The sequence below is a fragment of the Balaenoptera physalus genome (genome assembly GCF_965194825.1).
Source record: "Balaenoptera physalus genome assembly, chromosome: 9".
NCBI classification, from domain to species: Eukaryota; Metazoa; Chordata; class Mammalia; order Artiodactyla; family Balaenopteridae; genus Balaenoptera; species Balaenoptera physalus.
The window spans coordinates 100,825,963-100,850,369 of NC_138888.1; the positions used below are offsets into that span (position 1 = coordinate 100,825,963).

At 38.8% G+C, this 24,407-nt stretch overlaps 1 protein-coding gene across 1 annotated transcript in view; it reads right to left on the reverse strand.

Moving 5' to 3' along the window:
- Positions 1-24,407, reverse strand: part of SDHAF4 (succinate dehydrogenase complex assembly factor 4) — a 35,557-nt gene that overhangs the window by 9,012 nt on the left and 2,138 nt on the right. The window contains exon 2 of the mRNA XM_082474306.1: positions 8,739-8,888. Within this exon, the coding sequence (XP_082330432.1) occupies positions 8,739-8,888 (150 nt within the window). The remainder of the gene's footprint in view (positions 1-8,738; positions 8,889-24,407) is intronic.

Below are 24,407 nucleotides of genomic sequence, written 5' to 3' on the forward strand. Positions count from 1 at the left end.
TTGCCAAATAGTCAGTAATAACCAACAGATACTATTAAGGTTCTGTTTTCCAGCCCTTCCCTTACAGCTACAAGTTCATTAGGTATGTGGGGTCTATGTCCCAGGTCACTGCAGGCAACAGTTAACCAAATGCTTTTACAATTTTTTGTTTTTAATCTTTGTACTGGCTTATTTAAGTGGTTGATCTTCAGTCCTTACTATATATTTGCCTTTCCTATCAGGATTTCCCCGTCCCTACAGCTTACTTCTTTTCCACTCAGAGAAGTCCCTTCAACATTTCTTTTAGGGTAAGTTTAGTATTGATGAACTCTTAGCTTTTGCTTATCTGAGACGCCCTTTATCACTCCTTCTATTTTAACAATAATCTTGCTGAGTAGAGTACCCTAGGTTGCAGGTTTTCCCTTTCGGGACTTTGAATATATCATGCTGCTCCCTTCTGGCCTGTAAAGTGTCTGCAGAGAAATCAGGTGACAGACTTATAGGAATTCCCTTGTGTATGACGCTTTGTTTTTCTCTTGCTGCCTTCAGAATTCTAACTTTTGCCACTTTAATAATGATATGTCTTGGTGTGCATCTGTTTGAGTTCATCTTGTTTGGACGCTCTTCCTGTACCTCGATATCTGTTCCTTTCTTCAGACTGTGGAAGTTTTCAGTCACAATTTCCTCAAATACATTTTCAATTCCCTTCTCTCTCTCTCTCCTCCTTCTGGGCCCCTTATATGATATCCCAGAGATCTCTTAGACTGTTTTCATTTTTAAAAACTGCCTTTCTTTTTGCTGTTCTGATGGGGTGATGTGCATTATTCTATCTTCCAGATCACTTATGTGTTCTTCTGTGTCACTTAGCCGGCTATTCATTCCTTCTAGTGTGTTTTTTACTTCAACTATTGAATTCTTTATTTCTGATTGGGTCTTTTTTATATTTTCTAGTTCCTTGTTAAAAACATTGCTGTGTAGACATTATTTTTTTCCCTAATTCAGTTTACATTCTTATAACCAATGCTTTGAATTCTTTATCTAGTCAACTGTTTCATTAGTAGTTTTTTCAGGGGTTTTCTATGGCTCTTTCAATTGAGAGAAGTTCCTCTGCCTTTTCATTTTGCTTAACTTTTCCTGCCTCTGTGAATTTAGGTGAAAGTTACCTTGAAGGAGTGTTCTTATGTAGGAGTGTCCCTATACAGACCGCGTGTGCCCAATGCCTTTTGTGGCAGAACTGAATTTGACATGGACGCAAATCATGTCTTTGCTCAGTGTGTGTTGATAGCTATCTCCTTGGTAGGAGGTGGGCCTGCTGGTGGAGGGGCTAGAGCTGGAGGCGGGTGTGGGGCAGGACTTCCCCTCTGCCAGGTGGCTGTCACTGCCCTATCAGGGGTGGGGTCTGATCCCAGGTTGCTGGAGCAGAAGCCCTGAGGGTCAGGCATGAGCTGGCTCTGTTCCCTTTAAGTGGGTCTCTTCCTCTCTCCTTGCCCCAGAGCAGGAAGTGCTGAAGTGAGTGGGGCCTATGTGGGCTCTCCGCTCATGTCAGCCTCAGACAGAGGTCTGAGCTGTCTCTGATTCACTGCCTGTTCAGGTGCACATACTTGTTTCCCATGCTCCACTCAGGTGCAGCCTCGGTACAAGTCCACTTTGACCCACTCAGCTGATCACTGCCCCCAGCCCCTGTCACCTCCATCTGGCTGTGGAGCCACACTGCAGAGCTGCAGGGGCCCGTGTGGACTCTCAGCGTGTACCAGGAGTGAGCTGTGGCAGGCCGGCTGCTGTCAGAGGTCTGGGCTGCTTCTGCTGTGCCACTTGAGTTAAGTGCTGACAATGGCTGCCGCTACCCCTCCCAGGCTCCACCCTGGGACTGGGCCACCTCTGCGTCCCACGGCTGAGTCTTCTTCCTGGTAGTGGCTGCCCCAGAATGGAATGAGTGGGACCAGAGAGTTGGCTTGGCTTGGGGCTGGGGTGCATGATGAGGCAGCCGCAGGACTTGGCAGCTGCTGGAGCAGACCTCTCTCTGCACTGCCTTTGGGCCAAGCCTGCGTGCGCCCTCCTCACAAGCGGAGTCCAGGTGTCCCTCTGCCCTCCTGGTAGTCCCAGTTGCCCTCCAACCAGCCAAGGGGGCTCGTCTCCCCTGTGGAGGATGCCAGGACTAGGGCACCCAATCTGTGGTTCTCAGCACTCACTGCCCATGGTGGGTCTCCGCCATGTATTCTCCCTTTTCTTCTGAGTCCCCTCCCAGGGGCACAGGTCCTGATCTGATCACTTTTCTTCCCTTCCTACCCAATTATGTGCGGATATTTTTTACAGTCTTGGTTGTACCAGGGTCTTTCTGCTAGTTTCCAGTGAAATTGTTCCATATGTAGATGTATTTTAATGTGTTTGTGGGGGGAGGTGAGCTCCACATCCTCTTACTCCACCATCTTGATCAATCTCTCCAAACTGCGTCTCTTTAGAAAACTAAACGAACATCACCAAAATCATGTCGGCAAAAGAAAGCAGACACGGAATTTACCTTGAAAAATTTCAAACATTTATTCATTTCAAAATTCTATCTCCACTGTGAATAAACTGTCCCCACCCTCATTATTATTCTGTTTCTAAAGGACTCCTTGCTTTGACTTCCTCTGAAAGCCTCTCTAGCGGAAGCTTTTCTTCTCCCATATCTCTGGGGCTCACTGGTGTCTCAGTCAGCTTGGGCTACCATAACAAAATACCAGAAACTGGGTGGTTTAAACAACAGAAATTAATTTTCTTACAGTTCTGGAGGCTGGGAGTCTGAGATCAGGGTGCCAGCACGGTTGGGCTCTGGTGAGGACTCTTCCTGGCTCGCAGATGGTCCCTTCTCATTGTGTCCTCATGTGGCAGGGAGAAAAAGACAGCAAGGCCTCTGCTGTCCCTTCTTATAAGAGTACTAATTCCATCATGGGGCCCCACCCTCATGACCTCACTTAAACCTAATTATCTCCCAAAGGCCTTCAACTCCAAATACCATCACACTGGGGGTTAAGGCTTCAACATACGGATTTTAGGGGCACAATTCAACCCGCAGCAGGAGGGAAGAAGGAGAGGGTCAAGATGTCCCTGCTGCTCCCAGCCTCTTGTTCTGCCACCGCACCTCTACAGCCCTTCCTCTTCTGAATTCCAAACTTCAACTCTCCAGTGCTTTTCTCCAGTCTCGTAAGAAACTCAAAGACTCTTCTATCGTCTTGGGCAGGTAGTTTCATTTCTCTTCCCATTGTCCTTAATATCAACATCCACATTAAGAACATCACATACTGGGGCCACAAATGTTCTCAATCCTCTTTCCTAGCAATCTTTATCTCCATTTCTGCCATCCATTTGGGTTTTATTATTTCTTGCATATGTTCCTTCTCCAAATCCCACACTCTTGAGCTCTCTTCTTTCTGACCACAACCTCCTATCCATCCCTACATCGTCCTCTTCCTCATGTGTGTTTAACCTAATCTTCACCCTCATTATATCCTGTAGTTTTCTAAAACTTTTTATTCCCACTACTTCAACCCTGAATCATGCTGAGTCTCATTCTAGACAAATGCAATATTTCTAATTCATCTCTGTTTTCTGACTCTCATGGCTCCAGCCTAACCCGCACAGAATGCTGAATTAATATTTCTAAAACAGAATCCCACCTCCATACCCTATTAAGGGAAAGAAGCCAGACACAAATGACTAGGTACTGTATGATTTAATTCAGTTAAAATCCTAAAAAAAGGCAAAACTATAGTGACAGAGAAGAGATCAATGGTTGCCATGGGGATGTGAAAATGAGACTAAATATAAAGAGGCATGGGCTTCCCTGGTGGCACAGTGGTTAAGAATCCGCCTGCCAATGCTGGGGACACGGGTTCAAGCCCTGGTCCGGGAAGATCCCACATGCCACAGAGCAACTAAGCCCGTGTACCACAACTACTGAGCCTGCGCTCTAGAGCCCATGAGCCACAACTACTGAGCCCACGTGCCACAACTACTGAGGCTGCACGCCTAGAGCCCATGCTCCGCAAGAAGAGAAGCCACCGCAATGAGAAGCCCGCGCACCGCAACGAAGAGTAGCCCTTGCTCGCTGCAACTAGAGAAAGCCCGCACACAGCAACGCAGACCCAACGCAGCCAAGAATGAATGAATGAATGAATGCATAAATAAATAAATTAATTAATTTTTAAAAAGAGGCATGGGAAGTCTTTGAGAGATAGAACTGTGTTATACTTTGTGTTGGTTACATGACTGTACTCATTTGTTAAAACTCACTGAACTGTTCACTTAAAATGGGTGAATTTAAAAATGGGTAAATTTTATTACATGCAGATTATACTTTAAGAAAGCCCATTAAACAATCTCCATCTGAGAACTTTCAGTGTTTTCCTCACTGTACACTGCAAAAAGCCCATATACTTCAGGCCCTCTCAGATTTGAAATGAATCTATTTTTCTGGCCTTATTTTCCATTAATCCACTATACACACTTTACGCACTGGCTAAGTCTTGCATGTGTCAAGTTCCCAGCCTCTTTCTTTCTGATCATTTCTTTCTCTCTTTTTTGGAAACATCTCCCCACAACTCCTTATCTACTCATTACAATTTCATTGATCCTTTAAACCCCAACTCAAATGTTCTCTCTTTTGTCTACCTCTCTCTAACCTCTTTCTGTGTATCTCTCACATCATTTACCACACAATGTCCTGTTCATAGTTATGCAGGCATTCCATTTTCCTTTCCTTACTCATCTTTGCATCAAACAGGGTGCTTAGCTGCAAACAAGCACATCATCTTAGTAACAAAAACTACTCTCTGCAAAGGTAACCTATAATTTTTTTCTTAGAATGAAGTATGTAGTAGAGTCAGGGAGACTACATTAGAAGGAAGACAACAAAGAAGAATTACAGACTTGTTAGGAGACCAACAGAACTAGAGACAGCTTGAATTTAGGCTTTATTAATAGGATGGATAAAAGGAGATGAATTTGAGAGATAAGAAGGTAGAACCAACAAGACTTGGTTAGTGATTGGATCCAGGAAACAGGAAGAGGCAGGAGTGAAGGATTATCCCCAGATTTCAGGCTTGGATGACTTGGTAGGTGGGGTAGACTGGGAATTCAAAAGGAAGAGGATTGGGGTAGGGCTGGTGGGAGGGAACAATGAGAAAAGGATGAGTTTAGTTTTAGACGTAATAATTTGAGATGTACCTGGAATATGCAAACAAAGATGTTGCAGTTGTAGATAGGAGCAGCTCAGGAGAGAGGTCTGACTAGAGGTATAAATGTGTGAATCATCAACACATACGTGATATTTCAGATAATCTCAGGAAGATATGAGCTCTCCTAGGAATGCTTAGGGGGCTCAGGACAAAGGCTTGGCATATACATACATTTGAGAGTTGGGCAGATGCAGAGGAGCTTAAAAAAGAGCCCAGGAAGAAATGATTGAAGAAATAGGATGAGAAACTGAAGAAAGCATAACCGAAACCAAAACAGAAGATTTCCAGAAACAGTAGTTAATACTGTCAAAGCCTGTGGATAGTTCAGATAAAATGAGGATTGCAAAGCATCTGCTGGATTTGGTAATGTATCTTCAACAAAAACTTCAGTAACTTGAAAATTAAGATGGATGCCTAGCCTTGTGTCAGATAGATGATTACCTTTTGAAATATGCTTTCCTTTTTCTTTGTATTAAATATATATAATATTTATCATTTTAACCATTTATAAGTGTACAATTCAATGGCATTAAATAGTCACAATGCTGTGTAACCATTACACTATACCCCAAACTTTTTCATCATCTCAAGTGTAAACTCTGTACCCATTAAATAAAAACTTTCCCTTTCCCCTTCCCTCTAGACCTTGATGACCTCTAATCTACCTTCTATCTCTATGAATTTGCCTACTCTGGGTACCTGATATAGGTGGTATCATATAATGTTTCTCCTTCTGTGACTGTCTTATTTCACTAAGCATAATATTTCAAGGTCCATCCATGTTGTAGCATATATCAAAATGCCATTCCTTTTTATGACTGAACAGTACTTCACTGTGTGTACATATCACACTTTGTTTATCCATTCATCCATCAGTTGTTTCTATCTTTTGGTTACTGTGAATAAAGCATGGCTGTGCAGATATCTGTTCAAGTCTCTGATTTCAATTATTTTGGATTTATACCTAGAAGTAGAATTGCTAGGTCACATGGTAGTTCTATATTTTACTTTTTGGGAAATTGCCAAACTGTTTTCCATAGCAGTTGCATCATTTTACATTCCCTCCAGAAACACGTGTGGTTCCAATTCCTCCATGTTGTCACCATCACTTGTTATTTTCCAGTTTTTCTTAAGTTACAGACATTTGAGTTGGTGTGAAGTGGTGTGTCACCATGGTTTTGATTTGTATTTCCTTAATGATTAGTGACATTGAGCATCTTTTCAAATGCCTGTTGGTCGTTTGTATATCTTCTTTGAAGAAATGTCTGAGTCCTTTGCCCATTTTTGAATTGGGTTGTTTTTGTTGTTGTTGAATTGTAGTTCTTTATGTATTCTGGATATTAATTCTTTTCAAATATATGATTTACAAATACCTTCCCCCATTCTGTAGGTTATTTTTCTGATTTTCTTGATAATGTTCTCAGATGAACAAAATTTCTTAATTTTGTTGATGTCTTATTTATCTATTTTTATGTTTGTTGCTTGTGTTTTTGGTGTCATATGCATGAAATCATTGTCAAATCCAGGGACATGAAGAGTCTGCCCAATTTTCTTCTAAGAGTTTTATAGTCTTCCCTCTTAAGTTTAGGTCTTTGACATATTTAGAGTTAGTTTTCGAATATGGTGTAAGGTAAGGGGTCCAATTTCATTCTTTTACATGTGGATATCCAGTTTTCTCAGCACCACTTATTGAAAAGACTGTCCTTTTCCCCATTGAATGGTATTGGCAACCATGTCAAAAATCAATTAAGCATATACGTGAGTGTTTATTTCTGAGACTGCTGCTTTTGTGTGAGACATTTTAAGGAAATATTTCCTCTCAGATTTTTATGCTTAGCTAAAATCTTGGAAGAAAAATTTTACCTCTAGATTCATGGCAACTTTTTAAAAGCCTCCATCACCTTGGCTGGTTGATCTGGTTATTAGATTGGGCTTGGTAGAGTGCTATAATCTGAAATATTTAATGAATGAGCAAAACCCAAAAGCTTTTATATTCTAGGAAGAATTCCAGACACAGGTCCCTGTATCCTCTACTGGTATCTTCTTGCCTAGGATGCTTCACTTCATAGATGGGTTAGTGCTCACGAGACTGGAAAAACCAGACAAGCAGGGCAGCCTTGCCAAAGTTTCAGACTGGTATGTTTACATTTATGCTGTATGAAATGCTATTTTTTGAATAGCTAATATTTGCACATTTTCCACAATCCAAAGGTACAAAAGGATACAGCATGAAAATAAAGTAGTACTTAAAAAAAAAAAGCTTTAAGACATGAACCAAATTTTATATATACTGAATACAAAATAATGTTTAGTCTATCATCTCTCCTCCCCCCACAAAACCTCTTTATTCTCCAAAACGTCCCCTTCTCTTTCCCCAGCCATGTGATTACAGTGAGAACAACCACATTTTCACCTGTGACCCAGGCCACTGGCCACTGGTTGATTTAGCTGTGGACATCTGATCCAAGGTAGGCCAATGAGCTCTCTTCTTAAGGAATTTGAAATCAGGACTAAGAAATTGTATTTTCAATCTTGTTGTTCTCCTGAACTGAGTAGCTGCTGGGAGCAGTTACTTTCTGCCCAGTTGACTCAGAAGGGAGTATGGAGACAGAAAACAATGAAGAGTAGGTACCAAAGACAAGAGAAGGAAGAACACCCTGGTTTCCATACAGTGTTTAGTCCTGAGGTCCCAGTCTTCTTCTAAAGCCCAGCAGCACTACTGTCCTAGGGAGCCTCACTTGTTCCCTGTACCTTAATAACAACATACCCTACCTTCTGCTTAAGTCTGTTCAAGTAGGTTTCTGTTATTTGCATCTGAATTCATATATTTTGCCATGAGAATAATGGGGTGTAATAAATAAATTAATCAAACATAATCAATCACTGCCAGGGGCCTGGAAATCTTTTTTTAACCCATACATATTGATAGTCAATTCAGTAAGTCCCCTACATACGAACCTTCACGCTGCAAACTTTCAAAGATACGAACGTGCATTCCATCAACATCACGCGTGAGTGAAATTGCAGCTTGCCCTCTGTCTCCCATTGCTGACGATCCTTCAGCTCTACCATCTCCCACCTCCTCTCCCTCCTCCAGTCAGTATCTCTTCTTGCCTGTTCACTCGATGCCAGCCCGTGTGCCAGCTGTTGTACTGTACTACTGTACTTTTCAAGGGACCGTACTGTAAGATTAAAAATGTTTTGTTTTTTGTGTTTCTTTGTTTTTTATGTATTATTTGTGCGAAAAGTATTATAAACCTATTACAGTACAGTACGATATAGCCGACTGTGTTAGTTGGGTACCTAGGCTAACTCTGTTGGACTTACAAACAAATTGGACTTACGAATGCGCTCTTGGAACAGAACTTGTTTATATATAGTGGACTTACTGTATGGTAATTTTATTCATTGTTGAAATATTCTTTATTACTGTCAATGAAGAATTATAAACAATAACATGCTTCCGTCCTTTCATTTGCTTCTCAATGACTGAAACACTTTCTTTGAGACCAAAAATTACGAGAGGAGCTTTACTCTACTCACTTGTCAGTGGTTCTTTCTCTAAATTGGAGTCTTCTGGTGCATCAAAACGACCTTCTGGTAACTTTGGCTTCTTAAGGGGTTGTTTGATGGGTTCGGATTTTTCTTCTTGAGAACTTATTTTCCTCAAAGAATGACACAGAATGGGTGATCCTAGCAGAGTGAAGACAGTGAAAAAATAGGAGCTGTTCATTTATTCTACTTCAAAATGTAATACTTTTATTTACTTGTGTTAAGCTTACACATTCACATTTATCAAAATTAAAAAGTACAGAAGGACAAAGTGACAACCCTTCCCTCTGCCCCTATCTTTCAGACGGCCAGTTCTCTTCCCTGGAGGCAACCAATGCTATCAGTTTGAAAAGAAGAGCTTTGAAATGAATTAGTTAACCACTATCAAAATTGCAAAAACAGATATAAAATACGGATTCCTGGGACTTCCCTGGTGGCGCAGTTGTTAAGAATCTGCCTGCTAATGCAGGGGACACAAGTTCAAGACCTGGTCCAGGAAGATCCCACATGCCACAGAACAACTAAGCCCGTGTGCCACAACTACTAAGCCTGCGCTCTACAGACCACGCACCACAACTACTGAGCCCACGCACCACAACTACTGAAGCCTGCGGGCCTAGAGCCTGTGCTCCGCAACAAGAGAAGCCACCACGATGAGAAGCCCATGCACCATAACAAAGAGTAGCCCCCGCTCGCTGCAACAAGAGAAAGCCTGCACACAGCAACGAAGACTCAACGAGGCCAAAAGTAAATAAAATAAATTTATTTTTTAAAATTTAAATAAATTAATTAAATTAAATTAAATACGGATTCCTGTCTGAAGCAATGCCAAAAATACCAGGAATCAGATCATTAAGAGTAACTCAGTAGTAGGAACTTTTCAATGACAATATTTAGTATTTAAATCTCTATAAGTCACAAGGCACTGTATTTAGTATTTTTATATTTAAATCCTAATCATGGCCCTCTTTTTCTGCCAATTAAACATCTTAAAATGTGTTGGGCACCTGCAATGTATAAATGATCTCACTTTCTAGGTTACAATGAGAAAGGTAAGCTTTCAGTATTATGAAAGTTATCCAACCCTTGTTGAGATAATGTTCAATAAGGGCAAAACCACTCTGAAAAATGACCTCAGGGTTGGGGTCTTCAACTTCCTGAAGGAATGGCTTTAGAGGTAGACAGAGGTACGTACCAGTTCTGGTCACACCACTGTGGCAGGCACAGTAATGGCCCCCAAAGAGGGTGAGAACCTAATATCTGGAAACTATGTGCAGGCTAGGTCACATGGTGAAGGAGAATTAGGTAAGAGATGGAACTGAGGTTGCTGATCAGATGACCCTGAACTAGGTAGACTGTCCTGGATTATCTGGGTGGGTCCACTGTCATCACAGGGGTCCTTCAAAGGGGAAGAGAGAACTGGAAGAGAGAACCAGAGAGGTGGCAGTGAGAGACAGACTTGATGATGTTGCTGGCTCTAAAGATGGAGGAAAGGGCCACCAAGTCCAGGAACTTGGGCAGCCTCTGGAAGTTGGAAAAGGGAGGAAACAGATTCTCCCTTAGAGTACCCAGAAGAAACACAACCCTAACACCTTGGTTTCAGCACAAAGAGACCCATTTCAGACTTCTCACCTCCAGAACTGTAAGGATTTTTAAGCCACTAAGTTTGTGGTAATTTGTTACACCAGCAATAAGAAACTAAAACAAATACGTACTAGTTGTTTGACCTTTGTCAAGTTATTTACCCTTTCTAAATCCATTTCTTCCCCTCTAAATTGAATATAACAGTATCTATCTCATGAGGTTACTAAATAGATTAAACAGGACAATTCATGCAAAGCACTTAGCATAGTGACAGACTGTATCTATTATTATTATTATAGAATTATCTGGAAGCTCCTGATAGCATTACATGTAGTTAGAATTTTCTTTCACTACATGTATTTTATTCATATTCCAACAATGACTACATCACCCTACCCCCCCGCTTTAAAAAATTATATATATATATACACACACATGCACATACACACACGCAAATATATATGCACAAGTATTTGTTTGTATGTATATATGTCTCTGTGTATATATATACACCCTCCACAGCCAATTTGGAATTTACATAAGACTTGTTTGTAAGATTACATAAAGTTAACATTACATACAAACTGCATTAACAATTTCAAAATAGTACATCAGGCTGTTAATCTGCACGTCCACTGCATATATCTCCGTGTCTGGCAACATTGCTGATTGTCTGAATGTCCAATTGTAATGCAAATTAGTCTTTGGCCAACAAAATTCAAGGATTAAGAAAATAAATATACAACTGAATGTATTAATAAAGCTACAACGACTTACAGAATTAATATAGACTTCTCCCATCTAAATACTCACTTACATAAAATACTTCACATTTATGATACTAATTGGCTGAGAAGAATCTGTGAATCAATAAAAATTTCTATACATATTAAAATAAAAACACTTACCTAAAGTTTTAATGTATTTATTGAGTTAGACTACAGACCATTTTGCCTTCAAACTTCCACTACAATATTTAAGGGCATATTTTACTTTTAATTATGTCCTCATAATAATACTTAGTTAAGCATTTGCTAAAAATCAAAAGAGAAAAACCTGCAACAATAACATCTTGTAAGGCGGCATTTATTTTTATTAAGAAACTATATGGGGGCTTCCCTGGTGGCGCAGTGGTCAAGAATCCTCCTGCAAATGCTGGGGGCATGGGTTTGAGCACAGAATCAGGAAGATCCCACATGCTGTGGAGCAACTAAGCCCGTGAACCACAGCTACTAAGCCTGTGGTCTAGAGCCCGCGAGCCAAAACTACTGAGCCCGCATGCCTCAACTACTGAAGCCCGAATGCCTAGAGCCCGTGCTCTGCAACAAAAGAAGCCACCGCAATGAGAAGCCCGTACACCGCAACGAAGAGTAGCCCCCGCTCGCAGCAACTAGAGAAAGCCTGCGCGCAGCAACGAAGACCCAACATAGCCAAAAGTAAAAATAAATAAATTTATTAAAAAAAAAATTATATGGGTAACAGAAATATGAGTTTCTGATTGTACTAATATATTTCATATAATAATCTGTTCTTGGTTTTTGTGGTTGACTATTTAGAAAAATATTATATTGAAAATGTTGGTGAATATAAACCATGCACAACTGAAAGACATTCTCGGTCCCAAATCACAGGGTTTGTATCAGTCATTTGCTATCCGAAATACAGGATTCTGTAGAAGTTGACAATATTATATCCCAATTTAGCAACTTCAGCCAGCCTCCACAATAGGAACTTCTATCCATCATATGGTGTCCAACTTTCTATTCATCAACAAATCTATTAGCAATTTGTAAAGTGTTAAAGGTTGTTTGCTAAGTCATGACAGTTTAGTAATAATTAATACAGATATACAGAAAGGAGAATTTAACAAATAGATTCTAAATGTGGACCGATTTTACATCTACTCTGGCTAATGAGTAGTTTCTGCTTTGGTTACTAATTAAATCTATTTTACTGTACTTTAAATAACTTACTTTGGGGCTTCCCTGGTGGCGCAGTGGTTGAGAATCTGCCTGCCGATGCAGGGGACATGGGTTCGAGCCCTGGTCTGGGAAGATCCCACATGCCGCGGAGCAACTAGGCCCGTGAGCCACAACTACTGAGCCTGTGCGTCTGGAGCCTGTGCTCCGCAACAAGAGAGGCCACGATAGTGAGAGGGCCGCGCACCGCAGTGAAGAGTGGCCCCCGCTTGCCGCAACTGGAGAAAGCCCTCGCACAGAAACGAAGACCCAACACAGCCAAAAATAATAAATAAATAAATAACTTACTTTGAAGCCTAAAATTCAGCAAATATTTAATAGATACCAGTAGCCATTGCTACTGTGCACTCAGCCCTGACTCAACACAATTAAATTCGTAATTTTTCTTTTAGGTTTGGCTGTTTTAGCAAGTTAAAAAAAAAAATCCCTGTATTGGAAACTTGAAATGATATTCAGTGTAAAAAGTAACCTTGGTATGTTTCAAATCTGTAGAAATTTGTAAGCATTTATGAAAAATCAGGAAAATGGCACAAAATCCCTGGCTGTCAATTATAATGTAGACAAAATCTGACGCTAAAAATTTTGCTTCTTAACTGATGCAGATATATGAACTGTAAATAAAAAAAGTAATTTTATGTTTTAGTTGCTTCCTGTGTGCCAGGCACTGTGCTAGGGGCTGAAAATATGTCAGCTTATTTAAACCTCACAATAAACTGATGAGATGTGTATAACTGTATTTTACAGTAATTCTGTTCAGTATGAACACAGTCATTTTTGGAAAAGTGACATTAGGCAGATTTGGTAGAGACTGCTAAGTGCCACAAGTAGCCACTTTCCCTTCTTCCACTGAGTTCTAGGACGCCCACTCCTACCTGGCTTGTGATCAAGCTGAGCACCAGGCCACTCGCTTAGAGATCACATTTCCCAGCCTTCCCTGCAGCCACGAAGCCACGTGTCCAAGTTGACCAGTGGGCTGCAGCTACAAATGACGTGTGCAAATTTTAGATCGCCTCAATTTTGCAACAAACCAACTGCCCTAGATTTCTTTTTCCATTCCTTCAGGTTGTAATGTGGACATGGCAGTGACCCAGCTGTAACCTTGTGGATGAGGACAAAACCCAGGGCCAAGTGATACTTAAAATATTTAACAACTTGTATGATATAGACACTGCTCAATTATAATATATGTCCAACCAATCAGAACTGACACAGGCTGAAATAACTAGTAAAACACTACTAGCATGTATGGGTTGACTATTGGTGCTGCTTTACAGATGGTGAAGTAACAAGATGAAAAGATCCTGATTCCTGTCCCATCGGCAGGGCTGTCAGAGCAGCTAGGCCCTCTCCTTAAGTAATACAATGGAGGAGTAGAAAACGCAAACTAAGGGCACTACAGTCACACTTGGGTCCCAGTGCCAGCCATACCACTTAATAGCAATATGATGCAAAGAAGGTTTCTATATCTCACTGAGTGTGTTTTCCAATCTGAAAAATGGGGATATATCTCCTACCTTGTAGAGTAGTTCAGAGAAATGAAGCAATGCATATGTCTTCATGTGCACACATTGAGTGTATTAATAACTTGAGCCTAACTGTGGGACACAGAAGTCAACGTGCACAAGGGTTTTGAGTAAAGAACAGAAACGTGAGTGTACCTTGGGGAAAGAAAGAAGAGTAGCAAAGTATAAGTTTGAGAAACTGGTCCCTCAGTCTGGCTTTGGGCAGTTCTGAAGGAACTTTATCTACATAAAGAAGGGTAACAAGGAAAAGCCGAAAGACCAGTTTTCTCAAAGGACTCTGAGACCATGGAACCATAAACAGAACTATTTTTGTAGTTAGGTAAGCGTGTGCCAAAATGCAGAGGAAAAGAATTTCCCTCATTTCTGCACAGTACAAGATCAGATGGGATGCTGCGCTCCTTTTGAGAAACAGGGAAATGCACCATAAAGCCCATGTCTTCTTTTTCAAGGGGTGGTTTGGCCTTATCCAGAGCCTATTCAGAACTGTGTTTACAAGTACATTATAGGCAAGAAGATGACATTCTAAAAGAACTAATATAAGCAAAGGAAAAAGAGTGAATCACCACTAAAAAATAAAAACAACTTTTCAAAACTTCTGTTGTGGCAATTTGATAGAGATGTCAAAACCCTATAGCCCTAAAACATCTAAAAAGGTAAAAAAAAAAAATATACAAAACACTTCTAAATCAGAGGAAGAACCTTTAAGGAAGTAAATAATGATAAACTGTCAAAGCAGTCCTGTAAGATAAACAAACACTTAAGCTGCTACATAACCTGTGTCTTTCTCCCCTAGAACTTACACTACAGAGCTCTCAGGACAGCAGGGAGAGCACTGTCTTATGAGTCTGAGCAAAACAAAAAGCCTATTAGAGGCCATAACTCAGGGAGGCTCACACACTGAACAAAGAGTGATTTGAAAGATTTTTAAATGTGCACATAAACCACCTGGGGAATATCTTGTTAAAGTACAGATTCTGAGTAGGTCTGGTAGGACCTGAGATTCTGCATTTTAACAAGCTACAAGGTGATGCTCGAGTTGCTGATCCAAAGAGCAAGGAACTAGAAGACAACATCTAGTCAACAAAGAGAAAAGTTAAGGAAGAAAAAGTGTCCATCTCAACCTTCATTCTGACTGGAGATGTAAAAAAGAAAAACCCTTCTGATATTTTGAAGCCACTAGTTGACCACACCTGTGTTTATGCCTGATTACACACTATCCACATGGTCCAAAGACACATGGGAGCATCTCACTATAAAGTGGATCCAAGTCTAAAGTTGAAGTGCTGTCAGACACATGGCAAAAGCAGAAGCAAATCCTCTGAGGACAAATACTCTCTCAACCCATGTCTTATGGAAGTCTTGCAGAGAGAATCCCAGTAAAACATTCAAGGAAACAAGCTACCATAAGCAAGATCATAAAGATCTATATACTGAAATAACTGAAATCAGAAATAACCACTTAATGTGTTTAAGGAAATAAAAAAGCAGCCAAAGAGAAAAAGGAGTAAGAGACTGTGAACACTGACTAGGCCAACATTAAAAAAACACACAAAGAAATTTAGAAAGATAACAATTTAAATTTAAAGCTCAATAAAAGGGCTAAATAGCAGAATACATACAGTTGAGAAGAGAATCTGTGACCTGGAATAAAGTTCTAAAGAAATTATACCTGAAAAAGCATAGAGACAAAGAGATGAAAATAATAAAAAAGATGTCAAAATATTTGGAGGATAAAATGAGATCTAACAAATGTTTTTTTAACCATAGTTCCAGAAGGAGATAATGGAAAGACCAGGAGATGTCCAACAGACAGGAATCTTCGGATGTAGAAAGCACAGAGAATTGCAAGTAAAAAAACAAAAAAAAAAAAACAGAGAAGCAAGAAGAACTACAATTCTGCATCTTGTGGAAGGAAAACCACATAACAGAAGACAGACAAAATGAAAAGGCAGAAGACTTTGTACGAGATGAAGGAACAAGATAAAACCCCAGGAAAACAGCTAAATGAAGGGGAGATAGGTAACCTTCCAGAAAAAGAATTCAGAATAATGATAGTGAAGATGATCCAGGACCTTGGAAAAACAATGGAGGCAAAGATCGAGAAGATGCGAGAAATGTTTAACAAAAACCTAGAAGAATTAAAGAACAAACAAACAGAGATGAACAATACAATAACTGAAATGAAAAATACACTAGAAGGCATCAATAGCAGAATAACTGAGGCAGAAAAACGGATAAGTGACCTGGAAGACAGAATGGTGGAATTCACTGCCACGGAACAGAGTAAAGAAAAAAGAATGAAAAGAAATGAAGACAGCCTAAGAGACCTCTGGGACAATATTAAATGCAACAACATTTGCATTACAGGGGTCCCAGAAGGAGAACAGAGAGAGAAAGGACCCAAGAAAATACCTGAAGAGATTATAGTCAAAAACTTCTCTAACATGGGAAAGGAAATAGCCACCCAAGTCCAGGAAGCACAGAGAGTCCCAGACGTGACAAACCCAAGGAGAAACATGCTGAGACACACAGTACTCAAATTGACAAAAATTAAAGACAAAGAAAAATTATTGAAAGCAACAAGGGAAAAACGACAAATAACATACAAGGGAGTTCCCATAAGGTTAACAGCTGATTTCTCAGCAGAAAGTCTACAAGCCAGAAGGCAGTGGCATGATATATTTAAAGTGATGAAAGGGAAGAACCTACAATCAAGATTACTCTACCCGGCAAGGATCTCATTCAGATTCTACAGAGAAATAAAAAGCTTTACAGACAAGCAAAAGCTAAAAGAATTCAGCATCACCAAACCAGCTCTACAACAAATGCTAAACGAATTTCTCTAAGTGGGAAACACAAGAGAAGAAAAGGACCTACAAAAACAAACCCATAACATTTAAGAAAATGCTAATAGGAACATACATATCGATAATTACCTTAAACATGAATGGATTAAATGCTCCAAACAAAAACACAGGCTTGCTGAATGGATATAAAAACAAGACCCACATATACGCTGTCTACAAGAGACCCACTTCAGATCTAGGGACACATACAGACTGAAAGTGAGGGGATGGAAAAAAATATTCCATGCAAATGGAAATCAAAAGAAAGCTGGAGTAGAAATACTCATAGCAGATAAAATAGACTTTAAAATAAAGAATGTTACAAGAGACAAGGAAGGACACTACATAATGATCAAGGGATCAATCCAAGAAGATACAAAAATTATAAATATATACGCACACAACACAGAACCACCTCAATACATAAGGCAACTGCTAACAGCTCCAAAAGAGGAAATCGACAGTAACACAATAATAGTGGGGGACTTTAACACCTCACCTACACCAATGGACAGATCATCCAGAATGAAAATAAATAAGGAAACACAAGCTTTAAATGACACAATACCAGATATAGATTTAATTGATATTTATAGGACATTCCATCCAAAAACAGCAGATTACACTTTCTTCTAAAGTGCGCACGGAACATTCTCCAGGATAGATCACATCTTGGGTCACAAATCAAGCCTCGGTAAATTTAAGAAAATTGAAATTATGTGAAGCATCTTTTCCGACCACAACACTATGAGATTAGAAATCAATTACAGGGAAAAACACATAAAAAACACAAACACATGGAGGCGAAACAAATATGTTATTAAATAACCAAGAAATCACTAAAGAAATCAAAGAGGAAATCAAAAAATACCTAGAGACAAATGACAACGAAAACACGATGATCCAAAACCTGTGGGGTGCAGCAAAAGCAGTTCTAAGAGGGAAGTTTACAGCAATACAAGCCTACCTCAGGAAACAAGAAACATCTCAAATAAACAATCTAACCTTACAACTAAAGGAACTAGAGAAAGAAGAACAAACAAAACCCAAAGTTAGTAGAAGGAAAGAAATCATAAAGATCAGAGCGGAAATAAATGAAACAGAAGTAAAGAAAACAACAGCAAAGATCAATAAAACTAAAAGCTGGTTCCTTGAGAAGATAAACAAAATTAATAAACCTTTAGACACACTCATCAAGAAAAAAGGGAGAGGACTCAAATCAATAAAATCAGAAATGAAAAAGGAGAAGTTACAACAGACACCGCAGAAATACAAAGCATGCTAAGAGACTATACTACAAGCAACTCTATGCCAATTAAATGGACAACCTGGAAGAAATGGACAAATTCTTAGAAACGTATAACCTTCCAAGACTGAACCAGGAAGAAATACAAAATATGAACAGACAAATCACAAGTAATGAAATTGAAACTGTGATTAAAAATCTTCCAACAAACAAAAGTCCAGGACCAGATGGCTTCCCAGGTGAGTTCTATCAAACATTTAGAGACGAGCTAACACCCAACCTTCTCAAACTCTTCCAAACAAATGCAGAGGAAGGAACACTCCCAAACTCATTCTATGAGGCCACCATCACCCTTATACCAAAAGCAGACAAAGATACTACTAAAAAAGAAAATTACAGACCAATATCACAGATGAATATAGATGCAAAAATCCTAAACAAAATACTAGCAAACAGAATCCAACAACACATTAAAAGGATCATACACCATGATCAAGTGGGATTTATCCCAGGGATACAAGGATTCTTCAATATATACAAATCAATCAATGTGATATACCGTATTAACAAATTGAGAATAAAAACCATATGATCATCTCAATAAATGCAGAAAAACCTTTTGAAAAAATTCAACACCTACTTATGATAAAAAACCCTCCAAAAAGTGGGCATAGAGGGAATCTACCTCAACATAATAAAAGCCATATATGACAAACCCACAGCAAATATCATTCTCAATGGTGAAAAACTGAAAGCATTTCCTCTAAGATCAGGAACAAGACAAGGATTTCCATTCTCGCCACTAATATTCAACATAGTTTTGGAAGTCCTAGCCACGGCAATCAGAGAAGAAAAAGAAATAAAAGGAATACAAACTGGAAAAGAAGAAGTAAAACTGTCACTGTTTACAGATGACATGATACTATACATAGAGAATCCTAAAGATGTCACCAGAAAACTACTAGAGCTAATCAATGAATTTGGTAAAGCTGCAGGATACAAATTTAATGCATAGAAATCTCTTGCATTCCTATACACCAAGAACGAAAGATCAGAAAGAGAAATTAAGGAAACAATCCCAATCACCACTGCAACAAAAAGAATAAAATACCTAGGAATAAACCTACCTAAGGAGGTAAAAGACCTGTACTCAGAAAACTATAAGACAGTGATGAAAGAAATCAAAGTTGACACAGATGGAGAGATATGCCATGTTCTTGGATTGAAAGAATCAATATTGTGAAAATGACTATACTACCCAAGCAATCTACAGATTCAATGCAATCCCTATCAAATTACCAGTGGCATTTTTTACAGAACTGGAACCAAAAATCTTAAAATTTGTATGGAGACACAAAAGACCCCAATAGCCAAAGCAGTCTTGAGGGAAAAAAACTGGAGCTGGAGGAATCAGACTTCCTGACTTCAGACTATACTACAAAGCTACAGTAATCAAGACAATATAGTACTAGCACAAAAACAGAAATATAGATCAATGGAACAGGATAGAAAGCCCAGAGATAAACCTACGCACCTATGGTCAACTAATCTATGACAAAGGGGGCAAGGATATACAATGGAGAAAAGACAGTCTCTTCAATAGTGGTTCTGGGAAAACTGGACAGCCAAATGTAAAGGCATGAAAATAGAACACTCCCCAATACCATACACAAAAATAAACTCAAAATGGATTAAAGACCTAAATGTAAGGTGAGACACTATAAAACTCTTAGAATGGAAGAAAATATTTGCAAATGAATCAACGGACAAAGGATTAATCTCCAAAATATATAAACAGCTCATGCAGTTCAATATTAAAGAAACAAACAACCCAATCAAAAAATGGGCACAAGACCTAAATAGACATTTCTCCAAAGAAGATGTACAGATGGCCAAGAAGCACATGAAAAGCTGCTCAACATCACTAATTATTAGAGAAATGCAAATCAAAACTACAATGAGATATCACCGCACACCAGTTAGAATGGGCATCATCAGAAAATCTACAAACAACAAATGCTGGAGAGGGTGTGGAGAAAAGGGAACCCTCTTGCACTGTTGGTGGGAATGTAAATTGATAGAGCCACTATGGAGAACAGTATGGAGGTTCCTTAAAAAACTAAAAATAGAATTACCATATGACTCAGCAATCCCACTACTGGGCATATACCCAGAGAAAACCATAATTCAAAAAGACACATGCACCCCAATGTTCACTGCAGCACTATTTACAATAGCCAGGTCATGGAAGCAACCTATATGCCCATCGACAGACAAATGGAGAAAGAAGCTGTGGTACATATATACAATGGAATATTACTCAGGCATAAAAGGGAATGAAATTGGGTGATTTGTAGAGACGTGGATGGATCTAGAGACTGTCATACAGAGTGAAGTAAGTCGGAAAGAGAAAAACAAGTATCGTACATTAACGCATATATGTGGAACCTAGAAAAATGGTACAGATGAACCGGTTTGCAGGGCATAGAGACACAGATGTAGAGAACAAACGTATGGACACCAAGGGGGGAAAGTGGCGGGGGTGGTGGTGGTGGTGGGATGAATCGGGAGATTGGGATTGACATATATACACTAATACGTATAAAATAGATAACTAATAAGAACCTGCTGTATCAAAAATAAATAAAATTATATTAAAAAGAAAAACAAAAAAACACGTGGACACAAAGTAAAATGAAGAACCCAATATTAAAGGAAGATCTAAAAAAGCAGTCAGATAAAAGACATATTACTAGTAAAGGAGCAAAAATTAGACAGATGACTTCCCAATAGCTATAATGAAAGCCAGAAGAGATAGAGCTGTGAGAAAATGATGCAGCGATTGAAACCACCTTTCAAGAACAAGAGAGAAATAAAACAAACCATATTTTCAGATTAAAAATAAAATATATATTTTTAAAAAACCACAGAACTTTATCACAAGACTGTCACCAAAGGGAACTTCTAAACAATGTACTTTAAGAAACTGATCCAAGGAATTCCCTGGTGGCGCAGTGGTTGAGAATCCACCTGCCAATGCAGGGGACACAGGTTAGAGCTCTGGTCCGGGAAGATCCCAGATGCCGCAGAGCAACTAAGCCCGTGCGCCACAACTACTGAACCTGCACTCTAGAGCCCATGCGCCTAGAGCCCGTGCTCTGCAACAAGAGAAGCCACCGCAATGAGAAGCCTGGGCACCACAATGAAGAGAAGCCCCCGCTTGATGCAACAAGAGGAAGCCCGCACGCAGCAACGAAGACCCAACACAGCCAAAAATAAATAAATAAATAAATAAATAAATTTTAAAAGTTGTTAAAAGAGTAAATCCTAAGAGTTCTCATCGCAAAGAAAATAAATTTATAAAAAGAAACTGATCAAGAAGTAAAGTGTGAGATAAAATAGACGATAAAAGTTTTACATGTTGACTGTATAAAAGTTTAATAGCAATATTGATTTGTGTTACTACACAATTCCACCCTAACATACACACAAGAAAACACACACACACACACACACACACACACACACACACACACACACACCCTTAAAAGGCTGAATAACAGAGGTGGAGGGTGAGTGAATTGAAAGCATTTTTAAGCTTTGTACTGTTTAGGAGGAGAATAAAGATATTAATTAACTTTCGACTTCCTTAAGCATGCATTTAGATTTCAAGGGTAACCAATAAAAAGCAGTGTGTATCTTCCAAAGCAGTGTGTGTCTTCATTTTTTCCCTTTTTTTTCCAGCAGAAGAAAAAAATGAAAAAAGCAAACACTGAATTCAAAGTATGACAAATAGAAGGTGCGAAAAATAAAGATGGTAGAAATAAAGCCAATTTTATCAGTAACTATAACTGTAAATGGATTGAACTCTCCAGTTAAAAGGTATGCTGTCTGACTTCAAAATATAGCCATATGCTGTTTATATGAAGAGAACCATTACCATGGTTCAAAAAAAAAAAATGGAGCAATGTTACGGATGGAAGGTTTGTGCCCAACAACCCCCCCCCCAAATTCATATGCTGAAATTCTAACCCCTGATGTGGTGATATTAGGAGGTGGGGCCTTTGGAAGGCAAGTAGATCATGAGGGTGGAGCCCTCATGGTGGATTAGTGCCCTTATAAGAAAGGCTATGAGAGCTTGCAGGGGCCGTCTGCTCTCTGCCACATGAGGATACAAGAAGAAGACAGCCACCTGCGAACCAGAAAGCAGGCTCACGCCAGAGACCAGATGTGCTGGCACCTTGATCTTGGACTTTCCAGCCTCCAGATCTGTGAAAAACAAATGTTTGATGTTTAAGCCGCCCAGTCTATGGTACTTTGTTATTGCAGCCTGAGCTAAGACATGTGAGATGCACCATTTCCACATCTTCTGAAAAAAAGAGGAACCCACAGAAAATGGAAAGAAAATAACAACAATAAGAGAAAAAATAATAACATAAATAAAAGACATAAAACTAAGAGGATCAACAAAACCAAAAGTTGGTTCTCTTAAAAGACTAAAACTACTGTGAAGTCTTTGGTAAAGCAAATATGAAAATGACAACAACAAAAACAAAAACACCCAAAAAAACCAAGAGAAGGAAAAATAAATAATAGGAGTAAAAGAGGAGTACATAGCTACATAGAACAAAAGTTTTTTCAAAACCCCAAACCAGGAACTTTATGCCTATATATTTAAAGTATACAAAATGAACAATTTTCTCAAAAAATTTAACTTATCAAAACTGACTTAAGAAGAGAGAATCTGAAAAATACCACAATAATCATTACAAAAATAACCAATAATTTAAAATCTTCCCCAAAGAAAAGGGCAGGTCTAGACAGTTTTGCATGCAAATTGTAGCAAACACTCAAGGAATGGAATATTTCAATCTTAAAAAAAAAAAAATCTAATATAGAAGAGAAAAGGATGAGAAGACTCTTGAATTCAGTAAGAGGCTAGAATAACTTTAATTTCAAAACCAGAAAAGGAAATTGGAAGACAGGAAAATTACAGGCCAACTTCTAAACAAAATATTAGCATACCAAACCCAACATTATATTAATAATATAATCAACCTGATCAATTTGAATATTTTCTAGAAATACAAGAGTGATTCAGCACTAGAAAAATTTATAATTCACCAACCCACCATATTAAAGGAGAAAAATGAATTAACAAACAAGATGAAGAAAAATGAATTAGTAAATTTCAAGATTTATTCTGTCTTAAAAAAACAGACAACTACATAAACAAAAAAACCCCCAAATCCTTCTAGAAATGGCAAGGGACTTCGTTAACCTAATAAAGGGCACATCTACAGCTAATATTACATGATGAAATATGAACATATTCCCTTTACAATTATGAACAAGTATGCCTATCACCACTTCTAGTCAACATGGTACTGGAATCTGAGCAAGGACAGAAAAACAAGAGAAAAGAAAAAGATATAAAGATTGGAAAGGGAGAACTAGACTTTCATTATTTGCAGGCAATATTTGTGTCTACCTAGCACCGGCCCCACCAAAATCTGCAAATAAATTATTTAAATTAATAAAGTAATTTAGCCAGGTTACTGGACACAGAATCAATAAATAAGTCAACTGTGTTTCTATACATAAGCAGCAATCAGAAAATGATAATCTTAAAAAATATCGAGCAGTTGTAACCAAATCCCAACAGGAACTTTTTTTTTTTTTTTAAGAATTTTATATGGAAAGCAGATATCCAACAATAGCCAAGACACTTCTGAAAAACAAGATGAAAGGACTTACCCTACTAAATATCAAGAGTTGTTACAAAGGTATGGTTATTAAGATAGGTGTTACATCACAGGAACAGACAAATAGATCAATGGAACTGAAGAGAGCCAAGAAATAAACCCGCGTGCATATGCATATGTAAACTTGATTTATGACAGCTGCGTTACATCAGGGGGGAAAGGTCCAATATATGGACCTGGGACAACTGGTTATTGACATGGGAAGAAAGTGAAATTGGTTTCCTGCCTCACACCATACATGAAAATCAATTCCTGGTAAAATAAAGGCTTAAATATAAAAAGCCAAACTATAGACATTTGAGGAGAAAATACAGAAGAATATCTCTACGACCTTAGGGTAGGGAAGGCTTTAAGAAAGACCACAGAGCACAGACAATACACAAAAGGATCACGACAAGATTATAATAAAATTATGAATACCTGTTTGTCAAAAGACACCTTTCCTTTGAATCTGTGTGATTGTATAATCAGATCCATTATTTTATTCTGTCTACTGCTGAAGATGATTTTAAAAAAAAAAGACACCATAAGAGTAACAAAAGCAGCCCACAAACTGAGCTTGAGCTTGTATGGCTGTTAGCATAAGTGAGGCCATCTTGGGCCCATATAGGCTTTCTGTTGACCCTACCCAGGACTGTACTGCGAAGTAAATCACTCTCTGTTGTCAAGGGCTTAGCAGTTAATCGACATTGTTTAATAATCATTCGGATCAGGTCG